The sequence below is a fragment of the Meriones unguiculatus genome, chromosome 2 (genome assembly GCF_030254825.1).
Source record: "Meriones unguiculatus strain TT.TT164.6M chromosome 2, Bangor_MerUng_6.1, whole genome shotgun sequence".
Taxonomy (NCBI): Eukaryota; Metazoa; Chordata; class Mammalia; order Rodentia; family Muridae; genus Meriones; species Meriones unguiculatus.
The window spans coordinates 51,430,039-51,456,182 of record NC_083350.1 but is presented as its reverse complement, the minus strand read 5'-3'; the positions used below and the strand labels follow the sequence as shown (position 1 = coordinate 51,456,182).

Sequence of the window (26,144 nt, the reverse complement as noted above, 5' to 3'; positions counted from 1 at the left end):
TGCTACCCACTGGAGAATAGGCCCCTAGGGGAAGAGAAACCGAGGCATATTCAGGCATAGGCTCGGATTTCCATCTCCGTTCTGAAGGCCTCCAGAGCCTCTGTCCTCCCTGCTTTGCAACTGAGTATCACTCAAGGTTTCTGTTGCTTTGTTTTTGAGACAGGGTTGCTCTGTGTAGCCATGGTTGGCCTGGACTCTGGCCTTGAACTCAGAAATCTGCCTACCTCTGCCTCCTGAATGCTGGCATTTCAGGTGTGTGCCACCACTGTCTGGTGGATTTTTATTGTTTATTCCCAATCATTCCTTGAATTCCACATGGCTTACCACACACACACACACCCTCACACCCTCTGTAGGGCAGGAACAGTTGCTTCCTGGCTTATCAGCTGACTAGGGTCAGCAGCTTCACTGCCTTGGTTTAGGGTCATTTTGTAGTGTCCCTCGTATTCATTCCTAGGAGGAAGGATGTCATCGTCTTGAGGGATGGGAGGAGAGGAAGCGGTGGGTGAGACCAGCCACCCTCCCTCTGCATCCTTGGCTCGGGCAGAAGGCGGCAGGGCCACTGCTGTCACTCCGTCTGGTCCTGGGAGGTGGCTGCAGGGCCTAAGGTTTACATTACAGCCTTCTCACTCCCCCTTTCATTTCTCTTTCCAGTGTATGTGGTGGAAGACCAAAGACGAGATGACTTGGGCCCATCCACCTGCCTCACAGCCTGTTGGACTGCTCTCTGTTGCTGCTGCCTCTGGGACATGCTCACCTGAGGAGCCCAGCTCTCCTGCTTGGCCACTCTGTGCCACCTCTGATAGGTGTGCCTGGTCCCATCTCCTGTGATTGCTTTAAGTGGCTAGCTCTGCACAGACGCCTCTACCTTCAGTCCTATGGAGTTTTAGATTAGTGAGGGTTTATTTAATTCAGTGACTTGATCTTTTTAATGTTCAGAACTCATTTCTTACTGATCTTTAACAAATGTGCTAAATAATTTACCTTTTTTTGGCCAAAGGCTTAGTTACGAAATATATATTTATAATGTTTAAATTATACACTCAAGGTAATGGCAAGATGTGATACACCACTAGGATCTCTGCTCACACCCTGTATGTTTCAATAAATCTGCCCCAAACCTGACTGTTTGAATTATTCCAGATAATCTAAACTACCTTGGGGCTGTGCGTCTGTATTTCCAGCAAGGTTTGTAAGATGTGCACAGGTCAGCTTGTGACAACCATTGTCTAATACATAAAGAGGAACTTTCCTTCTATTCTGGCTGCCTCCTAAAAGTGGGTGCCCACGGCCCAGCGTCAAGGATGGCTCAGGCAAGCATGTTTACCAACACAACTCAGACTCACTTTTGCCCAGGACCTGGGAAAGGGACCTCTGGGTGACTGGGCTGCTGGGATTGCTCTCCAGGAGTCCTAACTAGCTACCCTGTTCATCTCATGTTTGGCCACAAGGTGTCACTAAGCTGTCAGAAAACAAGTCAAGAGTGTCCTTTGCTTCAGAGCACCAGGGTAGCCCTGCCAGCTGCCCTTCTAAAACAACAGTGGGGGCGGGGCACGAGGAGGGAGGAGGTGCCCTTCCACTGCTTAGGAAGTGAAAGTCACCTTTGGTTAAGCAGTCAGTTTGAGGCTAGCCTGGACTAGATGAGATTGTGTCTCAGAAACAATTTTATATCACTATTACACACTAGATCAATGCTCCCAATTTACTGGATTCAGCAACTTATCTCAAGAGTTTGTGCAATGGCCAACTGCAAGGCGACAGGAAGGGAGGAGCTTTGAGGGTGCACATCTAGTTTTAGCGCAGTTGTGTTTAACCTGCAGTGAAATTCCCGAAAGCTGCACAATGGATGTACTGTCCCCAAGAACAACGTGCAAGCCCTCTCTCCAACTCCACTGCCCCTTGGGGAACACTAAGAGGCAGGACCACGGTGCCCACCATGGCCAGACAGCCTGGACTTGCTGCTGGCTGTTGAATTGTTTTGGAATTTTGGGGAGAAAAAAGGGAAGGAATCTTGAGTCCCACTATGACTCTGTCCCCTTCACCTATAAACTTGTCTTCCTTCTTCCTCCTGTGGTCTACATAGAGGCCTATGACTCACCTGTCAGGAGGACCAAAAAGGGGAGAAAAAGGGACATGAGCTAAGGAAGACACTTGCCTCTCCCTCCTCAGCCGGAGAAAAGCGGCACGTAGCCTTTATTGTCTAACCCACGTGCCTAGACAGGCTTGCACAGCTTTCCCCATCTGCCCTCCAGTCTTCCCTCTATTGAGAGCTGCTGGCTTGCCCCAGGAAAGAGTGCCCTGGGCAGGGATGGCAAACATTCAGGTGGCACCTGCAGGGGCCTGGAGATGATGGAGAGACTGGGGCCACGGGGCAGAGAGGCCAGCACCCTGCGCAGCCCGTGCCTTGACAGGATGGAGGGGTCAGGAGGAGGAACTTTCTCAGCAGCTCCTACTGTGCCCTTCGTGCCATCAGCATCTCTCGGATGTTGTCCTCTGCTTCCTTAACGCTCCGCTCCAGGTAGGACTTCTTCTGCTGTAATATAAGGAAGAGGGGTTAGGACCAAAGTGAGCAGGTGTGGCCATTACAGACACAGGCTCCGGTGTCCTCGGAAGTGATGCCAGAAACAGGCTGCCAAATAAGGCAGGTAAGCTCACCTGTCCCCAGCATTCCCCTCAGGCAGCAGGAGGACTTGGCCTGGCACAGGAAGCACAAATGCCCCGTAGAGGGCAGACCATAGCACCCTTCCCCCCAAGGGAAGTACATGACATTATGCCAGGCCAGAACATTCCAGGACAAAGCTGCCCCACCGTGGACTGTCTCCTCAGGGTTTTCCATGGCCTGAGCCAGACGTCCATAGCCCCTGGTGTGTAGAGCAGACGGCACACACCGCTCTGTCCGCTGAGCCCAGAGCCACAGTCTGCACATCTCACCAGGCGGATGCACCAGGGTGCAGTCTGCTTTTCTAATGAGTCTGCTGCCGCCACGATCCAGAGCAGTGACGCATGCGTGGAGCGCGCCTGTGGAAGTCACCTTCTGTCCCATCTGGGTCCTACATTAAAAACGTCATCTTCGACAAGGGAGCATAACTACTGTCAGAAGCCACATCAGGACTAAGACCACAAAGATTAGTCAAAGGAAATGATGTGTGCACATTTTTTGTCCTGTGCTCATCCCTAAAGTATGGTGGCTTCACCACAGGCTCCTGCCCTGGGAACAAAGCTGTGGCTGTGTTCCCACTTAGCAGAGAGAGTGCCCACTAGAGGAACAGTAGAAATGTCCTCAAAGAATGTAGTCGGAGTACATGTGACTGAGGGAGCTGCACTGGGGTGGTGACATCCTGACCTGGGTGCCACCAATGCCCTTTACACGTCACCCAAAGTGCTCACCTGACCCAGGGAAAGTAGGGCAGAGGGCAGGTAGGCCATATATCACAACCTGCTTGACAGGCCCTCACCTGCTTAGGAACTGAAGGTACAGACAGGGAAAGCCTCTCTACGAGGTGGTCACTTGTGCCAAACCTCTGGTGTACGGTCTGCAAGTCTCTGCCTTAAACTCCTGCTATGGCCGGATAGTTACCAAACGACGCATTCCAAGGCTTGCCCCGCAGAAGCGAGGCACAAGTCTGTCTCAGCTCTGTGTGAGCCTGTCTCCAGCCTGACCTTCCCATCAAATCTCCTCTTGGGCAGGAAAAGCCCAGTCCCTGACTCACCTCCCATCTGCCAACTTGCACCCACTTCCTTACAACACCAGGAGCACCATAAAAGCCATCAGGACTGGGACAATTCAGCATTCCCAAATGTGTACTGTTGCTATGGAATTTTGCTTAAGTACACTGCAAGCCCTGATATGGCCTGTCACTGAGATAGAGTGGGGACTTCCTTTGATAAACAGCTCTTAGACTTTACTTGTGAGTTTGAGGCGCACGCTGATAGCTGCTGGCTCATCGCTGAGGAATGTGCCCACAAAGAATAGCAGTCACGGCGACACATACCACCTGGGCAGCTTGGACCCGGCCTCAAGGGAGTGCTGACGGGACTGGTGGAGGACGCGGGACTAGCGCTGCCACAGCTAGTGCTCAGGGACCTGGCTCTACTAGCTCTGTTTCATCTGACGAACTGCTATCACAGATGGCAAAGCCAGAAACTGAGACTATCACAAGGGCCACTTTGTCCTGCCCAGGCTTCTGAACAAATGCAGGTTATAATCCTCAGCAGGAATACTGTTTTATCACATAGGAGTTATTCCTTCAATCTTTCAGGAATTTTACACTTGTATAACCCAAAGACTTCAAGTTAAAAAAAAAAAAAAAAAAAGGCAGTGTAGGAGGTGGAGAGACAGCTCAGCAGCTGTGAGCACTGATGGATCTTGCAGAGGACCCAGGTTCTGTTCCTAGTGCCCGCATGGTAACTCAAAACCATTCATAACTCTAGTTCTAGGGCATCCATTGCCGTCTTTGGATGTCCTTGGGCACCAGGAAACATACATAGCACACATACATGCACACAAAACATCTATACATACAGGGTAGATAAGCTTCTCTTTTAATCTAATTGTCTGGTTGGCTTTTATTTTTAGATACAGGACCTTCCTATGTAACCTGGGATGTTCTGGTACTTCCATGTATAGCCTAGGCCAGCTCTGAACTTGTAGCAGTCCTCCTGCCTCAGTCTTGCAAGTGCTGAGGTTACAGGTATGTACTATCAGACCCAGACTTCTAAATTTTCAGTTTAAATAAACCTAATGGACAGTCTTTAAAAATGAACAAATAGCCTGATAGTGGTACTTTTCTAAGCATTTCAATAGTTCTACCTCAGCCTCAATTACAACTAAGCCCAAATGATGTCCAATCCAGAGCTGCTGTACAGTAAACTATCTCAAAAAAGGTGTCCTGAAGTTCTAATCCCCGCTACCCCCAAGTACCCTCATAATAGGGAACAGACGTCTCTAGATTCAAGCACATTACGGCTTCTACCTCCAGGCAATGTCCTTGAAAGAAGTTGAAGACAGCTCACACAGTGAGGGTGCTGGTGTACTCTGTACTCTGGATAGAGACTTGACTGATTTGTCTGTGAGAAAGCTGGAGTACAGCAAGCATTCTTTCTGAGGCCTTCAAAGGAAGCGCAAGCCCACCACCCCTTAATTCTGAACTCTTAGTGTCCAAGAAATGTGAAAAGAATTAAAAAAAAAAAAAAAAAATCTATGGCTTTGTGGTGACTTCTTAGGTAACTAAGAAATCAACACGGGACCTGAGGAGATGTGTGTCCCCCGGCATAGTTTCATACCCAAGGCTCTTCCGGACCTAAAGGACCCTATTCTGTCATACTCTGACCACATCAACTGGCAAATGTCTCTAAACATTTATATGCTGGGATCATACTTCTCTCAGAAACAACTGTGAGAAAACTGACCAAAACCACAAAGGAAACCTTCAGAGAGGATAAAGAAAATTAAGAAAACCAGATTTAGCTAGCCCTTTCTCCCTTGACTCTCTGCAGTTTGTTCCTAAAAGGATTAAAAGGTGGGGCCACCTCTTTCTGGAACAGCAGCTCCAACCTTGCACTGGGTCTAGACTAAGCCACCACGCACTGCCCTTGAATCTGGCACATTGTGCTAGCCCCATCTCAGAACGTTTCCAGAGCCTTCATCAAGTGCCTCTCTGAAGTGAATCTTCTGCTTCGACCTCCACATCGTGGCTGGGGTCTTCCTTCTCTCCAGTAGTTTTCCCATCTAGAGTAAAAGGCAAAGCTATGTTGTCTGTGGACTGCTAAAGCCAAACAGCATAACCTGGGAGGCTTTTAAAAACCTTCAGCAGGCTGGGGCCATGACCAAGGCAGAATAAGGATGTGGTCTGGTTGGTGTTGTCTGGCTCACCTCCTCGAAGTGTGCAAATGAGCCCCTTGATCTTTTTTTTAATTTTTATTTATATTATGTATACAATGTTCTGTCTGCATGTACACCTGCACACCAGAAGACAGCATCAGATCTCATTACAGATGGCTGTGAGCCACCATGTGGTTGCTGGGACTTGAACTCAGGGCCTCTGGAAGAGCAGCCAGTGCTCTTAACCTCTGAGCCATCTCTCCAGCCCTCCTTGATCTCTTATAAGGGCACTAATCCCACTCAAAGGCCTCCACCCCTGTGACCTAATTACTTCGCAAACCCAAGCCTTTCTCAGGTGTCACCCTACCTAAGAAGGAAATGTCTGGTGTGCAGAGCTGGTTCTGCCGGTGCCTAGATCCTGGCGTCTTAGAAGGACGGCCAGTGCATCGCAGCGGCTCCTGCTGGTTGAGTCTGGTGCACTCACTGGGAGATCATTCTGGGAGAACTGGTACACTCACTGATCCTTGTCTCCCTCCCGCGTTCAATAAATGGGAAAATGCACCCAAGAAGCAAAGGCAGAAAGGGACCATTCTTCACAATGGCTTTCCTGTTTGGGCTTTGGCCCCTACCCTTTTGCCCCTAGTTATATAGATTTACAACTAAAACTTCTCTGATGCCAACAGAGACATCAGAGCCTTGATCTCACAAACAGAGCAGGCCCTTAGGCATTAGCGGGTCAACTTCTATAGCTATAGAACAATCCTTTCTTTTCAAGTTCCCAAGGTTTAGACTCCGGGATCTGTAAGAAACCACTACATCTGGAGGCAGCCTCGGGGCTTCTGTGAACTGCACACAGACAATGGTCACCTGTAAGCGCCAGGGACCCCGGAACCCACACCTTCCAGCAGCAGTCCTGGGAAAGGCATGTGCTGTCCTTGCTGCAGCTCCCTCCTGCCTCCCTATGCAGTTCCTCTCACAACCGTTCCTAGGGAATTCTCTAGGTCCATCAAACCACACAGCTCTGGGTGCAGCGACATTCTTGTGGGACCTTCTTTTGATAAGTTTGAGACTTCCTGTGGGGCTCAGCATGGCCAGGGAAGTGGCATTGTTGAAGTCATTGCTCATAGACTCAAGGTTCTTTTTCTGAGAGACAGTCTGAGGCTGTTTTTTCAGTCTCATCAGAGGGACAAGGTTCAAGTACCCACAGCTTTCCGGACATGACACAATCTCTTAGACTCCTGAGGTAATTCCCCCCATGATTTTTCCCTCTTAGGAGAGCTCTTCTAAATCAGCACTTTTTTTTTCTTCCTGCCTGTTGTGCCTTGAGGTATTAAAAAAAAAAAAGTTTTTTGTGTTATATTGTTGTTGTTTGTTTGTTTGTTTTTAAAATAAAAATGCAGCCTGTTTTTGTAGTCCAGGCTGGCTTTGAACTCACAATCCTACCTCCATCTCCCAAGTGTTGGGAGTATAGGTGTGCGGCACCACGCCAGCCTTGAAGTTCCTCTCTGACCCTCTGCTCTCTAGGGTTTCAACATGCCTCCTCACTATGGCTCTTAATTCTCCCTCAACCACAGAACCCTAAAGTGAAACATAAAACGAAGCTAAGGAAAGTGGGACGCACAGTGGATCAAAGCAGGCCTCCAGCCAGCCCTGTGCCTGCAAGCCAAGCTGCAGGGCCAACAGACAACGCTGTCTCAGACTCTCTTCTGCCTGAGGTATTTGGTGAGATTCAAGTCCTCAGGGACTCTGCTGAGTCTGGTCTACGCCAGCCACAGACTTTCTCCTCATGGTGTATCCATGCTTTCAGCTTCTCTAGACCCCTGCGCCAGCTTCAAAGTTTCCTATTAATCAGAAAACTGTAGGCAAAGGCTACCTTCTCCTCATCTGTCCCTTGACATCCCAGATTAGAAGTCCAAGAAACAAGCATAGTAGCGCATGCCTGTAAACCCTGCCCTTGATTGTGACAACAAGAGGAGGAGGAGGAAGAGGAGAAGAAGGAGGAAAAGAAGGAAAAAGGAAAGAGGTGAAAGAAGAAGAGAAGAAATAATAATAATCATAACACAAACAAGGGTTGGAGCGATGGCGCAGTTGGTGGAGTTTGGGTTCTCGGCACATACTTCATGTGGCAACATTTGCCTATGATCTCTGCAGTAGAGATGAGGAGACAGGAGATCCCTGGGGCCCACTGACCAGCCAGTCTAGGCAAATCTAGCTCCAGGTTCAGGGAGACCCTGCTTCAAAGGATAAGGTGGTGAGCAACTAATGAAGACTCCCAATGTGACTCCGGCCTCCACCCACACTCACACACACTGGTGTACATGCTAGATCCTCTGCTCCCTGTTTCACTCAAGCCATCATGACAAAGCGCTGCACTGCTCTAGCGTGTCTTCCAAACCACGGGCCAGCCCATTAGTCCCCCTGAGGGAATGTGGCCTCTACTGCCGCCTTCCCTAATGAGTTCCCCTGAAGCTCCAAGACAGCCCAGGCTATCAGACACCCTGGGAGAGACAAGGGTGAAGGGAAGCTTACGGGGACCGTAGGGCCAGAGGAGGCAATTTGTCCAAAGAAAATGCAACTGGCTTTATTCAAAGAACCATGACCAGTAGGGACAGAACCCCAGGAATCCTGTCTGGTGGCTGACGCTGATACAGGCTGGGACATTTGAGTCAGCAAAGATTGAGGGGAGAAGGGCCCTGAAGAGCAGCGCTTCTCCTGTGGTTCCCACCCCAGACGTACAGCGTCACACGGAGCTGTCAGAATGCACACTCTTGGGCCCCGACCGAGACTCACTGAATCAGAAACTCTGGGTTGAGTCCAGTAATCTGTGTTTTTACAGCCATCCGGTGATTCCAAAACCTGCTGAAGTGCGTGAGCCACTGTTCCAAATCAGGAGTCAGTAAAATTTTCCTATAAAAGGCTGGATAATAAATAGTTCAGATTTTTATGGGTTGTCTGCAAGTGCAGCACAAAAGTGGCCATCGACAGTGTGTGGACCGGTGGTGTGAGCTAAGCCCCAGGCACAGCTGGCTTTGAAGAGGCTGAAGGCTAGACCTTCAGCAGCTGTGAGCTGCCAACCTCTCGCCTTAAAAAAGACAGAGCTGTACAGGATGGAACCGAGTACAGCAGGTAGAGACTGTGGCGACTTTTAACTTTCAATGAAAACTAATAAACATGTCCGTTTCCACGCACTTGTTTTTCCGTTCATTCACTCATTCATTCAGTTCATCACGGAACAGCTCTGTCTACTTTTTCCTTCAACAAGCCTGGTGTCAGACATTCACAGCGCCTCTCTGTCTTCCTGTCCACGAAGGCTGCATCCTCGGGAGTCTTAAACTAGAAAGCGGACAACCCACAGATATTTCCCCCCGTATTCCTTACATTACTCATCAGCTGCTTAGCTCGAGCCGTCCACTAGATTCCACAACCGGGGTGCCTGCGCCCCCTCCACACTGCACTCTCTCTACCACAGCCTCGAGACCTTCTGGACCACTGGTGCCTCACACTAGGCTCTGCCAAGTCTACAGTCACCACTCACTGGGCCACCATGCCCCTTTCCCTACCTACCCAGCTGAGCTCCACAGAACAGCAAAGAATTTTTCTCTAAAAACAAAAACAACCTTATTTCCTATGCACATACTTTTCTCCTTTGTCCTCTCCGTCTGTTGTATTTATCTGACAAAACGCCAGCCTATGTTAACCCCAGTCACCTAAGAGGGAAAGCTAATGATCAGTCTGCTTTCTCCTGCCAACTCTGAGCTCCTCTCCCCACTGTGAGAATGAACGCTGCTCCTGTGTTTTCATAGGAATTGAAATCACCGTCCTACTAAAGCACTGATTTGTATCCCTGTTTGCCTTCCCAGAAACCAGCTAGCCTCTTTGTTCTTATGCTATTTAAGATCCATCCTTGGCAAACAAATTCATTAAGATGAAATACTGAAAAATGTTTCTCTTGGGTCAACAAGATAGCTCAGCAGGGAGCAGCACTTGCCACACAGCCTGACAACATGAGTTCAGTCCCCAGGACCCAACAAAGGACAATAAAACCAGACAGTGCCTCAAACCTACAGTCCTGACAGACTAAAGAGACAGGAGAATCACCTGGGTGCTCAAGGCACAGGACAGAGATCTTGCCCCAGCAAAGTGGAAGGGTTGCAAAACCCTTAGCCAATCATTTCAGCACCTGCCTCCACCTTCTATCTTTCCTAAGCCCTCTCCAATGCTGCCTCTGTAAGATCTACAACTACCATTTAGCCCCGGGAGGCCTGCTGTCCAAGCACCAGGCTTCTCTAGGACCTGTTTCAATCCCTCACCAGCATCCACCGCAGTTCTTGAATCCAGCATCCTCTTAGCTCTCAGAGCCACCACTTCCTCTGACGTCACTGCTTCTCTGGCTGAGTTCCACCTTCTAGAGAGCCCTCCTCCTGCCTGGTGGTTCCAAGAAGCTGCCCTGAACTCCTCTTATACTGACAGGCCAACCTCCTTGCCAGTCTCAGACAGTTAAGTATCTTACTATGCCTGGAGACAGTTCTGCACAGAGCAGTCAGCACACTTACAGCAAAGGCGACTGCCCTATAGCTACTCTCTTCAGGTCATCCTCGCTCAGAAAACGGCACTCACCCATTTGCTCGATTGTTAAAAATTAAAAAGCTAAACAAGCAGCAAGGTGTGGTGGCTCACACCTTTAATCCCTGCACTTAGGAGGCAGGGGCAGGAGATCTAGGCCAGATGAGTTCAAGACCAGGCTGGTCTACACAGCAAGTTCCAGGGGAACCACAGCTATACTGAGATCTGTCTCAAAAAATAAAGATGACTCCTTTCCTAAATATTCAACTAAAGGCAGCTCAAGGACCTCTGGAACATGACCTCTGCTGCAATGCCATCTCCAGCGCGCTCTGCCGTGAGCTGCAATTGGCAACAGCTCTTTAAGAGGCAGCTTGTCGGACTTGGTAAACTTCAACCCTAGCACCAAGAACTGGCACGCAATGCATTTAGCGCCAACATTTACCAAGCACCCAGCACAGGGCAGGCCCACAGAGCACTGGGATTAGAAGCGTGAACAAGTCCCACACTGTCACAGGCCACTCCCAACAGTAACTCCTGACATAGATAAGAGCTCTCCAAAGCAAAGCAAATAACAAGCGAATTTTCAAGATGTTTTTAAAGGGCATGGGAGACACTCTTGGCCTGTGTGGGCTTTTCAAACTGCAAAGCCCACCCACCGTGACACACTTCCTCCAACAAGGCCACATCTCCTGGTCCTTCTCAAGCAGCACCACTAAGCAGTGAAGCACAGGAGCCGATGAGGGCCACTCTTACACTACCACAGAACATAATAAGGCCTCTGAAGGAAAGCACAGTCTACAGCATTTAAGGTAATCAAGGTTACGGCAGAGGTAATTTTGAGCATAGGACGGAGCAGGGTGTGTCTGGGAAGCTCGGTACCAATAAAACTAAAGCACAGAGAGCCAGGTGTGGTGGCGCACACCTTTGGTCCCAGCGCTCGGTGAGGCAGAGGCAGGCCTAGCAATAAGAGTTCAAGGCCAGCCCGGTGTACAAAGCAAGGCCTGGACAGCCAAAGCTACACAGAGAAATCGTGTCTTGAAGAAGGAAGAAAAGAAGAAGAAAGAAGAAAAAGAAAAAGAAAACTGAAACAGACATTGGGACAGTGAGAATCAGTAGAATCAATTGAACTATACAGGGTTTTCTTCTGATTTTGGTTTTTTGAGACAAGGTCTCTCTACATAGCCCTGGCTATCCTGGAACTTGCTATGTAGCCGAGGCTAGCCTCAAACTCATATCTCCCTGTCTCTGCCTCCAGGGTGCTGGGATTAAGGGTGTACATCATAATACCCAACCCATCATACGGTCTTCAGCCTCCAAACTCTCAGTATTTATCTTGAGGACAACATAAAGCCACTAGGTTTTAAACTCTGGTAAGTATAACACTGCCTTCTGACCGAAGCCCAGAATGAAAACTCAGCTGCCCACAGAAAGACCTCTCACAGGCTCAAGACAGGCCCCTCTGGGGGCTGGAGAGATGGTTCACAGGTTAAGAGCACTGGCTGCTCTTCCAAAGGTCCTGAGTTCAATTCCCAGTAACTACATGGTGGCTCACAACCATCTATAGTGAGATCTGGTGCCCTCTTCTGGCCTGAGGTGTACATGGAGGCAGAATACAGTTAAAAAAAAAAAAAAAAAAAAAAAGCAGGGCTGGCCGAGTGAGTATAAAGCAGCAGCCATCAAGGTCTGGTTGCCTCTGATGTGCAAACACAGTTGTCTGAGCTCTGTGATTGGAGAAGTTGTGAAGTACAGGATCACAGAACACACATGTAAGTGCTGGAAATCTATGAGAGCAGTTGTTCTCAACCTTCTCATACCGTGACCCTTTGACACAGTTCTTCATGTTATGGTGAACTCCCCCTAACCATACAATTATGTATTTTTTTGTTTTTTTTAATGATTTATTTAGCTGTTTTTTTTTTTTCTAAACTTATGTCTGTGTGAGGGTGTCAGATCCCCTGGAGTTAGACAGTTGTGTACTGCCATGCGGGTGCTGGGAATTGAACCTAGGTCCTCTGGAAGACCATCTCTTCAGCACCATAAAATTATATTTGTTGCTACTTCATAACTGTAATTTAGCTACTCCCTAGAAGGAGTAGTGATCCACAGGTTGAGAAACACTATCTTAGTGAGAAACACTATCTTAGAAGTGTTGCAACAATCTTTAAAAAACAATTATCTTAAAAAAAGAACAACAAAAACAGGAAAAAAAAAACTGGCACCTTTAATCCCAGCACTCAGGAGGCAGAGTCAAGAGAATCTCTGTTCGTCTGAAGCCAACCTGGATTATAGAGTGAGTTCCAGGCTAGCCAGGAACATAGTGAGACCCTGTCTTAAAAAAAACAAAACAGAGCCAGGCACAGTAGCACACACCTATAATCCCAGCACTCAGGAGGCAGAGGCAGTCAAATCTCTCTGAGTTTGAGGTCAGCCTGGTCTACAAAATGAGTCCAGGACAGCCAGAGTTAGAGAGAGAAACCTGTCTCAAAACAAAATAAAACAAAACAAACAAAAAAGAAACAGAAAATCGGGGAGTATAACTTGGGAGGTTGAGGATTATACAGTTCAGCGCATTATACTCGAACTTCCCAAGTACATGTGGAGCCCTGGATTCAGTTCCTAGTACCACCAAAAGATTAAAAAAAAAAAAAAATCACACACACGTGTATGAACACATACATGTGCAAACACATACATGCACTCACACCCACATGCACACGTTTATATATGTATGCACAGTGGCATGGTAAAAAGGTAAGGGAGTACCGCCAGGACCACCTGGGTTTGCTCCCCAGGACTCACATGATGAAGAGAAGCCACCCCTGCAAACCTGAGCTCCCACACACATGGCATACACACAGCCACCAATGCAAATAAACAATGAAGGTAACGAGCGGCCCTTGAGGTAATGAGAAAGGATGGAATTCTTAAGAGTATGGAGGATTTACCCTTAAAGAAATTCAGCATTTTGTGACTGGAGGAAGATGAGAAACTAACAGGTTAAAGAGGAGAAAAACAAAAGGAAAGGGACAGGAAGAGATGAGATCACAAGAAATGATTGGGAGCAGTGAATATGGACTGGTGGGCCTGACATGGGGACACACACCTGTCATCCCAGCAGCAGGGAGGCTGAGACAGGTTATAAAGTGTCAGGCCAGCCAAGGCCACCCAGCCTCAAGCCCCTATCTCAGAAAAACTTAACAAAAGGAGAAGGAAAGAGGGGAGGAGGGGCGAAAGAGAAGAAGGGCTGTGTGGGAAGGGAAGGGTGCCCTACTCAGTTTCTAGAATATCTTGCACCTTGAGGCCTGACCCCAAAGTTTCATGAAAGAAATTAGGCAATATTTTAAATGTGAAAGAAATTTCCAGTGAGACACTGGGCCTTGCAAAGACCCAAGACTGCTGTAGAAGCATGAGTATAATTACACCCAGGAAATGCTGAGAGGGACTGAAATGCTTTGTTCAGGAAATAAAGCAGCCAAGAAAATGTCCCCAGAGACGATCAGGCCTAGGCTAAGAATCCCATTATGTACAAGGAAATCAGCAAAAGGCGGTTCAGAAAACTCCAGAGACCCCACGGAAAGCGCTTGCCTTCTCAGCTGAGGATGTTACAGCCTACACACCATATCCCGGAGCCCCTCCACAGGAGAAAAATAGACACTTATATAATGAGAAACATAGAGACACAGGTTTGTTTTTTTTAATAAATTAAGAATTTTCTTAATATATAGTACTTTTGTTTTCCCAAGATTAAAAAAGCCTGATGGGCTGGAGAGATGGTTCAGAGGTTAAGAGCACTGGCTGCTCTTCCAAAGGTCTGACTTATAATCAACTGTGACCCCAGCTCCAGAGGATCAGACACCCTTTTCCTACTACCCTGGGCACTACACAAACATGGCATACACATACACAGGCACACACACATATAAATTGTTTGAAGAAAAAGGAGGAGGAAGAGGAAGAAGACATGAAGAAGATGACAGGTCTCAGAAGGCCTGGGGGACCATCAGACTCCAGCAGTAATAATACAAAAGCTAGAGAGTACCTGAGCCAGAAATCAGGTGTTCCTGGTGAAGTTTGGCCTGAAGGCCCAGTAAAGCAGAGAGGAACAGGGTGTGTCCAGGCTGGGAGAGGAAGCGAGAGCCAACACCTCACATTCTTAGAAGTGGGGTGTGACTGACTCAGCCCAGTTGGAGGTGGGGCTCACTCTGAGGTGTGTGGACTTGTGGCCCGGCTCTCGGCTCCAACTACATCAAGAATTGCTGTTTTCTTACAAATCAAAAACAAATGAGCAATTTAAAAAAACAAGCAAAGGGGCTGGCGAGGTGGCTCTGTGGGCAGCTGCTCTAACTTAACGACAAACCCAATGATCTACACTCAGTCTCCAGGCTCACAGGAGGGAAGGACAGACTGACCATGGCAACTTGTCCCCTGACCTCCCTCCACACAACCCACACACATACACATCATCATACATAATAAGTAAACAAAATTCAAAAATTAAACTAAACCAAAGGACTCAAACAGGCATTTCTCTTTTAAAAGGACATTTGGTACACAAAAAGATGCTTGACACCACTATTTATTACCAAATTGCAAATACCACAAAATTCTAGTATGATAATGAGATATTTTGCACTCACTGGGAGCACCATAAGTCAAACGAGAACATAACAGGCGTTGGTCAGGACATGGAGAGGCCAGGACATGGAGAGGCCGGAGCTCCCCTCCTGCACTGAAGGATATGGAGAAGCCAGAACCCTCTGCATTGATGGCAACAATGTAACAGGGGCAACAGTTTGCGAAGTTAAAACACTGAGTCAATTTCACAGGGAGGTGGATGCCAAGAGAAACCAAGGATTTCAAAAGCAATGGGAAACCATTTACACAGACTTTCATTAGCCACACAGAAGAGTGCACAGGCTCACGAATAGGCACATCCATAATGAAATATTTATACTATGGATTATTATTCTGACAAAATGAGGAGGGAAGTATTGATAAACACTACATCACGATTAAGCTAACATCAAAAAGCCACATCATAAAAATATCAAAAACAATTGACCTAGCACCAAGCCCTACCACAGCCTGTACTCATGTCCTGGAACCCACACAGTAGGAGAGGACAGACTCCCCCAGCTGCCCTCTGACCTCACAGAAACGTCACAGCATAAGTGCCCCCACACGTGATACGTACAAGCATGCACGTTAGTGAATCCAAAGTGTAGTGGAATTTTCAAAGAAACAATGGGCAGTCTAGAAACAGAAAAGATGAATGGCTGCCGCACAGAGAGGGAATGGAAGGAACTGTAACGGGTAAGCAAGATGGGCTCTTTCCGGTGACCAGTACTCTGGCACCACAGCAGTGATGGTCATACAAGTTTCATGTTGAGTGCATGTTGACGCAGTTACAGAAAGGATTCTCAGACTGAGGCACCCACACAGGTAACGCTTCATGCTGCAGCCTCTGTCTGAAAACAGGGGCATCAGAGTTTGCTCCTACCACCCTATTACCCAGCTGCACCCTGCAGGCCCCGCAGCCCACCCAGAAACCTGAGTAATTCAAACACAGACTGGCCGGGGGAACACAGACCGATGCACTGACTTCGGAAAGTTATCGAATGCTCTAAGCAGACTGATGAGCTGGTAAGGAACTCGGGGAGCCAATGAACAAACAAAGGCAATGTGATCATATTACTACTTTCCAACTGAGTTAACATACTTTTATAACTAAAATAATAGAGATATGGCAACCGGAAACCCATAAAAGGACCTGGAGACCGTGAAAACAAGCTCAAAGCCACAGCAAGCAGAGATGGGTGAGTCACAGGCACCGCCTGGCTGGTCGGTGTGGGTCAGCAGAGGGCAGAACCGGAGACTACAAACCCACTCCGATATCAAAGAGCTATTTATAAAGCTTTCCAAAAACCCCTGGCTCTTGCTTCATCAAATGGAAAGGGAAGGAGGCTCAGTTATACCTGTTGGTGTCATCCCAGGAAACACTGCTGTCCCTAAGCTAAACTTCTAGGCTAAACAGGCAAACAGGACCTTGTGCACAGCCAAGTGCTCTGAGGGAAAGATCAGGTCCACATCACTCAATTCTCCATCCAGAGTGACTGATGCAGAGTTCAGACCATGATGAAATCATTCAGTGACCAAACGTCACAGTTGTCATTTGTCCCCAACTCCACACCCACCCATGCTACCATGGAACTGGTGTAAACAGACTGAAGTTTCATATGCTATTAGCTCTGATCTAAGTAGATGACATAATACCAATTAAATTTATAATGACTTGGGAGTAATAAAAGAGTCCTTGGCACAATTCTCTATGCAAACATGATTCAAAGGGTGGTTCCATTTTGCCCTTTCTTCAACCCCTAGATGGTAGGCCACATAGAAACCATTCACAATCTCTACTGAGAGCTGATGTTTTATGAGGCTTATCACTTCATAAAATGATCAAAAATCCTGTAACATTCAAGCATTCCAAAAGAATCCCCACGTCTTGGGGTGGTGAAATGGTGCAGAGTAAAGACAGGTGCTGTTACAAATCTGTGGAACCACAGACTGGGAGAGAACCAAGTTCCACACACAAAAGAAAAAAAGAAAGAAAAAGAGGAGGGGGAAGGGAGGGAGGAAGAGGGGAGGGAGGAAGGAAGATAGGGAGGGAGGGAGGGAGGGAGGGAGGGAGGGAAGAAGGGAGGAAGCGTTTGTAAGATTTTTAGAAGTTTATAAGAATTTTCATTTCTTTAGCACCAAAGTAAATGATGTATGAGTTGAAGGCTAAAGCCCTGAATCCTGGGTTCCTACACTGATATCCCCCCTTTTCTGTGACTGATCCTAGCCCTACAAAGCAGAGGTCATCTTTATTTCCAAACTATGGGCAAAAGCCACCAGTTCATGAGATGGTTTTCTCCACTGTTCACGGCTATCAAGAGTCAGAGCAGCAGCTATCACGTTGGCATCCTCATGCCCAACAGCCAGCCCTACCGGCCCAGGAGTTTCTGCTTCTTGGAGGACTCTTAAAGCCTCGTGGTCACACTTTTGTGGGATAAACTATGGTATCAACAGTGGATTTTCAAATAAAATACAGAAAACTACTTTACAATCAATGAGCTGCATTTACTTATGTAGCTAGAGCTTTAAAACCTGCTATTGAGTGGGAAAAAAAAAAAACAAGTTGTTAAAATAAATGAATGGCATGTCATCCATCACACATATATACCATGGAAACAGCCTGCGCTATTGATAGTAGCTTCTTCTGGCCAACAATGAGACTAACATGGGGGAAGAGAGATTTTCAGACTCCAATCTCATCAGTATTGTGTGCTGCTGGAGGTGGTGGGCTTGTGTAAGTTGTTTTGTTTTTTACATCACTTTGTTTTGGCTCACTATGTAGCCCTGGCTCACCTAGAATTCACTATGTAGACCAGGCTGGCCTCCAACTCACAGAGACCTGCCTATCTGGGCCTCAGAGTACTGAATGAACATTAGAAAATGCTGAGATGGGGTGTGGCTCAGTGGCAAGGGCTTGCCCAGCGTGAACGAGGGCCAGGGTCCTCTCTCCAGCACGTCCAATGGGGGGAAAAGCTTTCATTTGTTAATTCTGGGTGGTAACTGCATGTCTTGCACAATCATGGTTGCCGCAAAAGCATTATTTAGCTTAAGAGTGACCTTAAATTTCTGATCTTCCTTTTGAGTACTGGGATTGCAAGCCTGAGTTCCCACACCTGGTCCAAATGGCACTGCTGACCAAACAGAACTGAGTTACGTCCTCAGGCCCTGAGGTTGGCTAAATTTTGCACATCTTGATCCTTTTCCAATTTAAAAAAAAACAAAAAAAAAACTTTAACAAACATTTGATGCTGCTATGCAGCATCAGTAAACAGGTATCAGGAAGCCAGTATGGTGGTGCACACCTTTAAGAACAGGGCTCAGGAGGTAGAGGCAGGTGGATCTCTGTGAGTTCCAGGCCAGCCTGGTCTACTGAGTGAGTTTCAGGACAGCCAAACCCTGTCTCCAAACAAACGAAAGTTATCTGTCTTACACCTAAATTATAAATGAGTGTGTAAGGCACAGTACTAAGTTTACATGTATGAAGCTGTAAGTGGGAATGTTTTGTAAGGAAGAAATGCTTTTCCTCCTATCCCACTCCCGTAAGTCATGGTCTTGAGAAACCACTGGCATTGCTGACTGATGTGGGAGAAGACACTCACTTGCAAAACACACGTCTTTCTGAGTTTGACAAGGTCCGTCTACCTCTCTAGATCTGTGACTGTCCCACTCTTTATCTATACGCCTATCTCTGGAGCAGCAGCAGAAACCATGTTATACTGCTCATTATACCACCCCCTTCAATGTAATCTTCATTAACGAGGAGAGAGAGAAAGATGATTGATAGACTGGTGATAGATATGGATGGATGGACGGACAGATACGAGACATCGATATTCATCTGACTTTCATCTGGTTCCATTCCTGTTGGGAAACTTCCTTACTCCACTCCAGTAGCACTTTGCACAAGCATATTTGGGCTTAGAAGCAGTAATTTACCCAAGAGGGTAATAAGTGAGAGCTGCAGTTCTCATTCTTTTGTCCTACTCCAAGAGTTCACAAGTACATCCATTAATACGTGTGTCACAGCAAATAGTATCTACCAAAGGTTAAGACTCTTCAAGGTAAACTAAGTTATTCGAAACCTGGAGTTTTCCTTAGCACATCCTTGAATCTTAAAGAAAAAGTATGTGTATACGTGTGACTATGCATAGAAAGAAAAGTACTTGGTTTGTTTTCTTCTTCTTCTTCTTTTAAGGAAATGATTTTTATTCAACCAATTTTTATTTTTTTTCTTTTGTTTTTAAGTGCATGAAATACAAACTCTGTCCCAACACATGGGAGGCTGAAACAGGAGGACAGATATTTTCCAGCCTAGATTGGGCTACAAAGTGAGCCTCTATCTCAATAAAGAAACCAAACAAACAAATGTGCCATATATCTATGACATCTTCAGTAAAATTTGAGGAGCTGGGCATTTCTTGTGGTTAAAGGCCCCTAAAGAGCCACTAATGTCTTCTGCCATTCCCTCCCTGCAGGTGATCCCATGAACAGAACACACTCAGCTCAGAAACTAACCTGATGTCAACCTTCTACATTCCCACTTAAGAGCAAACGTGCTTCCCTCAGCTAGCAAAGCATGGCCAGCTCTAGGTTAGAGCAAGTGAGGGAAATGCAAAAAAGGTGAATGCAGGTCAGGACTGAAAACTAATAGCCCTGGACTGAGAATGTAGCTCAGCAGTAGAGTGCTTGCCTAGCATAAGTTCAATATCCTAGCACCCCAACACACACACACAGACTAAACAATAAGTAAATAAACAAGCAAGCAAACAGGCAACAAAAATTGATAGTCCCTGCTGCTATATAGTCTGAGGAAAAGCAGCATCTAACCAGGGACAGAGCTAGCCCCTAAGCTTCACCAGGGATCACAAGAGGCAGCGATGCTTGCCCACAGCGGGCAGTATTCAGTTCTCTGCACTCCAACTGCACACGCCTCCTACCCACTGCTGTGAGCCAGGACTCTGCGCCTGAACGCTGACATCCCACCTCCCCATCTGTCAGCCTGGAGCTCAAAATCTTCCTGCCTCAGCCTCCCAAGTGCTCTGTCTGTAACTCCTGTTCTAGAGAATCCAACACCTTCACAGACATACATGCAGTCAAAACACTAATGTACATTAAATTAAATTAAACAAATTATTTTTTAAAAAGTAAACAAGAGAGGGAGACAGAGAAAGGGGGAAAGGAGAGAGGAGGAGAAAGGAGAGGGAGAGAAGATAGAGAAAGGGAGAGAGAGAGAAAAAACAAAAATGTAACTGCAAGCATTCCCAAAGCCTGCGCTATCCCATTGCTCAGGCTGCAAAGCATCATGTGAATACTCGTAATAAAAATAATCCATTTTGGCCCTAGTGTTAAAGTGCTCAAATTCAGACAATACCCCATTCCAAAGCAAAACAGGAACTATTCAAAGAAAAAGATTTCAGACTGGACTTCAGAAACCTGAGAATATGAAAACCCCAAAAAGTCCTCAGGTAAGTCATGAAGAATGCAGAGAAACAGAACCATAAGAAGGTCTGCTTGAGCCGGGAGCAAGGGTGCACACCTGTGATCCCAGCACTCGGGGAGGCAGGCGGATCTCTGCTAGGCCAGGCCAGCCTGGTCTACAAAGCAAGTCCAGGACAGCCAAGGATACACAAAGAAACCCTGTCTTAAAAAAAAAAAAAAAAAAAAAAGTCTGCTTGTTTTCCACACAATCCACTACTGTGACACACAGCCGGGGAAAGGAAAGGCAGCTAAGGATCCTTCAACAGCGTCATAGACTGTTGGCTCTCCTCTACAGAGTGGAGAACAGAGATCAGAGAAAACACAGGCACAGCTTTCTGTGCCAGCACGGCGGCTAAAATCAAATGCAGGATGGACAGGCAGGATGGACCAAGGAGATGGCTCAGTGAAGTCAAGGTCTGCTGCCAAGCTGGGCTTGCGGTCCTCAAGACCTACTTGGTAGGTAGAAATGACTCCTCTGCCAAGTTGTCTTCTGACCACCACACACGAATGACCTTGACAAGCAGGAGCCTGTGCACGAATGCATCCCCCCACACACACGCTAAACAATGTTTACACTTTTAAATTAGATGCAGGTATATTGGAATCACATATGTGGTTAGCTTTTTTCAAACAACCTGACTCAAAACAACGGGATAGGACTAAGTACGTTTCTCCTCCACACACTCACTTTCCCATTCAAACTACCAACCTTCATTTGCCCGCTAACTTTCTCTCTCTCTTACACACACACACACACACACACACACACACGTACACCCACAGTACATTCCCACTATCAAAAGCCGTAAGCACAAGGCCACAGTTGCACAGTTAATCCCCAGCACTAACTGTGAGTCAGAGCACGCCGGCTCTCCGCTGTAAACTGATGTGGGTACGCAAGCCCTCTGGGGTTTGAGAAGAGGGAGTGCTCAAACTATGTTTTTGTCAGTATTTTAAACAAACAAACAAACAAACAAAAACCCATTCAATGAGAGTGATACCAGGTTCTTTTTGCCTTTCTCACAGGAACTCGACTGAACATGTACAGGCTCACTGGTGAAGGCCTTAGAGCACACTCCCCTTACTGGCTATTTTTAGCAACTCAGTGGACAACGCCTGACAACTAAACACGCCCAGAATAGCTAAAGGGAGGGGGATTATCAGACACCACCAGCAAAAACCAACAACCAAGTCATCACTTCCTCCAACCATAAGGAAGAATCATTTTCCACATCTTTGCAGCATCACACAGTTTGAACCTTTAGAGTCACATATAAAAATAGTATTTCAGTATAAAATACCAGTGGAAACTGATAAGGTTTCCTGAACTGGAGCACTGTCCCACGATCACATCTGTTTTCTTAAAAACAAAGGCAGAAGCCAGGCGTGGTAGTCCATCTCTGTAATCCCAGCACTTGGGAAGTTAAAACAGAAGGACAGAGGCCTAGAACAGCCTCAACTACATAGCAAGTTCATAAAGGCTCCGGCTACACTGAGACCTCATCTCAAAAACAAATCAAAGCTGAAGCAAATAAACTAAATTTTATTTTATGAAATAGTCAGGACTGGCTGATGGGATGGCTCAGTACAGGCACCTGCAGCTTCCGTCTGACTTCAAGACCAACCCCACAAGACAGAAGGAGAGAACTGACTTCCATGGCCATCCACTGACCTCTCTACATGTGTACTTCATCACGCGCTAAGTTCGGGAACATGAGAGCACCGCATATGTGCACACACGCACGTACACACACAGACACACACACACACACACACTAATAAATAAATAAATGTAATAACTGCAAAATTTTTAAAGGGGTTCAATAGATCTGTGTCCATTTTGGAAAAACTCTATCATAAGTTGACTACAAACCCAAAAGAACATCTGAGTAGAGCTGAAATTCTGCCAGCGGCAGGTGAGAGAACCGTTTGGAAGGAGACAAGGTGACGCTGGAGAGCCTCTTCCATTTAATCCTAGTTGGCAACACAAAATCAACCTGAAACATTCTATTTATAAAAGGCTGATAATCGGGTGGTGCACGTGGAGGCAGAGGCAGGTCGATCTCTGAGTTCAAGGCCAGTCTGGTCTACACAGAAAAACCCTGTATTGAAAAAAACAGTAACTAAATTTCAAAAATAAGTAAATGACATAGAGCAAAATGATTTTTTTAATGGCATGGTAAATTAAAATGGCGACTAACGCGCCAACAAAGACTGGGACATGCGCACCAGCAAATGGCCTGAAACCAATAAGAATAAGAAGATGCAATTTATTAAATGCCCATGTACAATCAAGGAAATCTAACCCGTTATCAGCATTTGTTGAATACGTGTGTACATGCCAATATTCTAAGGGATGTGTAATCTATAAGACAGTATAAAGTGCCACAAGTGAATAAAACATCTTCCTGTGTATGCTGATCATGTATGTGACGTTAACATGCTATCGCCACAGCTCTATCTTAAACACTGGTGATGGCTAGTATGAACTACAGTTTTAAAAACTGTGTGCATGTGTTTGCGTGTGAGTACAGGTCCAGGGTATGAGGAACCCAACGAGGGTTCTCTGCAAGAACGGTAAGCACTCCCAACGCCAAGTCGCCTCTCTAAGGCCTGGTACAAGCTACTGTCAAGCATCATATGAACATCTCTTCAGCTTAAGTGACTACTGCAGAAATATGAAAGGAGATGCTATCATGCCATGAACACATTCACTAACATGGGTGTGGCCTTCCCTACACTGAGTGTTAAATATTCTGGCCTTTCCTGGCCAGTACCTTTTTGTCTGCCTGCCTGTCCATCTGTCTGTCTAAGACAGGGTCTCATGGAGCCCTGACTGGCCTGGAACTCACTATGTAACACTATGAAGCCCTTCAACTTCTGATCCCCCTGCCTCCGCCTCCAGCATGGCCGGCTATCGATGTGCTGGGCTGTACCTGCTTGATCAGCACCTCTTACTTGAAGCTGGAGATCACCAGAACATAAGAACAGAACTGACAGAGTGAGAATCAGGGTAAGCGGAAGTCCACTAATTCCCAGGTACCACATGGTTATAAGACCAGGGAGATAAGACCAGGGAGCTGCCCACTGCCGTGAAAGAAAATTACAAATGTGACTCATAAAAAAAAAAAAAAAAAAAGTCTCTAGGTAGCCTGAAAAACTCTCAGGCACAGGAATGAGGAAGACAGGGTGTCTGTATTTATAACTGGACACATAAAGTGTATAACAGCCAAGGCTGAGGTCAGTAACTCTGTGTAGCATTCAAAGTCTGACAGAGGCAAACACTGAAAGAAAGACAGTAAGGCTCCCTAGAGTTAGATCTATGAGAAAAACCACAACCTATGAGTCATGCAGGAAGCTCATCTCCGAGCTCACTGCAATGCACATGTAATTACTGATTTTTTTTTTTTTACCTTAACCATAAAATAAAGGTACACCATCATGGAACAGAGTGAACCAAAGGCATGTGCATGTGAAATCTCTGTAATGTGTACTTTACAGGTAAGAGTTATCTAGGTAAAAGGAACAGTCCACGTCTAGATTCTCCTCAGACCAAAAATATTTCTAGTGAGGATATGAAATACACAAAGTTTCTATTTGAGCAAATGTGCAACTGGATCACGACAAATGCACACTAAGGCATTGGGAATACTGATACAGGGAACACTTGATCAAAACAAGAGTACTTCCAGGCCTCGAGAGACCTATGCCTACACCACGTCTGAAGACACCAGGTGATCCTGCAGCTACATTACGGCTCATGACATCAGGACATAGGGATCCCACAGTTCACCGTGGTCTCTGGGCCTGCCAGGCTCTTTTATTCTTACATCTACTCTTATAAATGCTGAGAACGCTAATGAACTCTACAAAGAAGTAACCAGCCATGTCTGAAATCTCAGTGTACATGGCACTAAGACATCACATGGCCCAAACTGCCAAGTGAAAACATAGGAACTAGGCTGGGAACTTGGCCTTTGCATTTTATAAAAATAAAAAGAAACACGGCTGTTAAGTTTCTGGCTGTCTAGCTACTACTGAAAGCTAGAAGTTCATGGAGTTATTTTCTGACACATTTTATATTTCTTTTCAGGACTCAAACTCTGCTGAGGTGAAGGACCCTCCTGAGCAAGAGTGTAGTGTCAACAGTCAACTGACTGTCTGCTAGTACCTCTATATAAGGATTCTAGATAGCAGGGAAGATACGCCAATCACTGCAGATAACAAGCACCTCACACACACTGAGCAGAAGAAACAAGGGAAGAAAAAAATTCAGTGATTCTGTTTAATAAGTCCAAGAAGAGGGCAAGTTATATTACTTTTAGGATACACTGAAGTAATATCCTAAGTAATAAAACTGAAGTTTTATTCTACGTGCACGGATGTTTTGCCTTTATGTCTGTGTACCACATGCATGCCTGATACCCACGGAAGTCAGAAGAGGACATCAGGTCCCTTGGAAATGAAGTTACATAGTTGTCAGCCACCATGTGGGTGCTGGGAAGTGAACCCCGATCCACTAGAAGAGTAGCCAGTGCTCTTCACGGCTGGACTATCTCTCTGGGGCCATAGGTAGTTTGGGGCTGGAAAGATAACCCAGCTGTCAAAACCACTGACTACTCTTGCAGAGGATCTAAAACTGAATCCCAGCACCCCCGAGTGCCTGTAATTACAGCTTGCAATTCTCATGTACATAACCACACATATACCCCATACACTGACATACACCCACACACACAGTCATGGCCACACACTGATATATACACATACGCACACTGACACACATACCCACACAGTGATATATACACAAATAATTTAAAATCATAAACTAAAACTTAAAAAACTCTAAAGATTTTTTATCTTATATGTAGGAGTGCTTTGCATGTGTACATGCATGTGTATCTCATGCATGTCTAGTGTCTTTGGTGTTCAGAAGATGTCAGAACCCCTAGAACTGGAGTTACAGATAGTTGTGAGCTGCCATGTAGCTGTTGGGAACTGAACCTGGGTCCTCTGTAAGAGCAGCAAGGGCTGGGCCATCTCTCTAGCCCCAAAATAAATCCTTTTTGTTGAAAAATAAAATAGTTATGATAGTAAAAAGCAAGTAAATAAATAAGTACGCAAAGAAGGAAGGAAGGAAGGAAGGAAGGAAGGAAGGAAGGAAGGAAGGAAGGAAGGAAGGAAGGAAGGGAGAGAGGGAGTGAGGGAGGAAGGGAAGGAGGGAAGGAAGGGAAGGAAGGGAAGGAAGGGAGGGAGGGAGGGAGGGAGGGAGGGAGGGAGGGAGGGAAGGAGGGAAGGGAGGGAGGGAGGGAGGAAAGGAAGGAAGGAAGGAAGGAAGGAAGGAAGGAAGGAAGGAAGGAAGGAAGGAAGGAAGGAAGGAAGGCATGGTGGCAATATGCCTTTAAGGCCTGAACTCAGGAGGCAGAGGCAGGAGGACCTCTTGTGAGTTTGAAGCCAACCTGATGAACATAGTAAGTTGCAGGCTAGCCAGGGCTCTATAGTGAAACCTCATCTCAAAAAAAACCAGGGTAGTGGTTGCCTGTGGGGAAGGGGCAAGGGCGAGTGGCAGTGACAGCAATAAGAAACCAAGTGGGGGACCCTGGTGTCTTGCCCATATTTGACTTCCAAGCCTTATAATTATTATGGGTATTTTCTTTATAATTGT

General features: G+C 46.5%; 2 protein-coding genes across 3 annotated transcripts in view; one reads left to right on the top strand and one right to left on the bottom strand.

Annotated features, from left to right (window-relative positions):
- The window catches only part of Cystm1 (cysteine rich transmembrane module containing 1), a 55,768-nt gene extending 54,643 nt beyond the window's left edge, over positions 1-1,125 (top strand). For both annotated transcript variants that reach the window (XM_060377426.1, XM_060377425.1), the window contains exon 3: positions 655-1,125. In XM_060377426.1, coding sequence (XP_060233409.1) covers positions 655-761 — 107 coding nt within the window. In that variant the 3' untranslated portion in view covers positions 762-1,125. The remainder of the gene's footprint in view (positions 1-654) is intronic.
- A 1,014-nt stretch (positions 1,126-2,139) lies between these two features.
- The window catches only part of Pfdn1 (prefoldin subunit 1), a 54,385-nt gene continuing 30,380 nt past the window's right edge, over positions 2,140-26,144 (bottom strand). Inside the window, exon 4 of the mRNA XM_021651682.2 lies at positions 2,140-2,533. Within this exon, the coding sequence (XP_021507357.1) occupies positions 2,450-2,533 (84 nt within the window). The 3' untranslated portion in view covers positions 2,140-2,449. The remainder of the gene's footprint in view (positions 2,534-26,144) is intronic.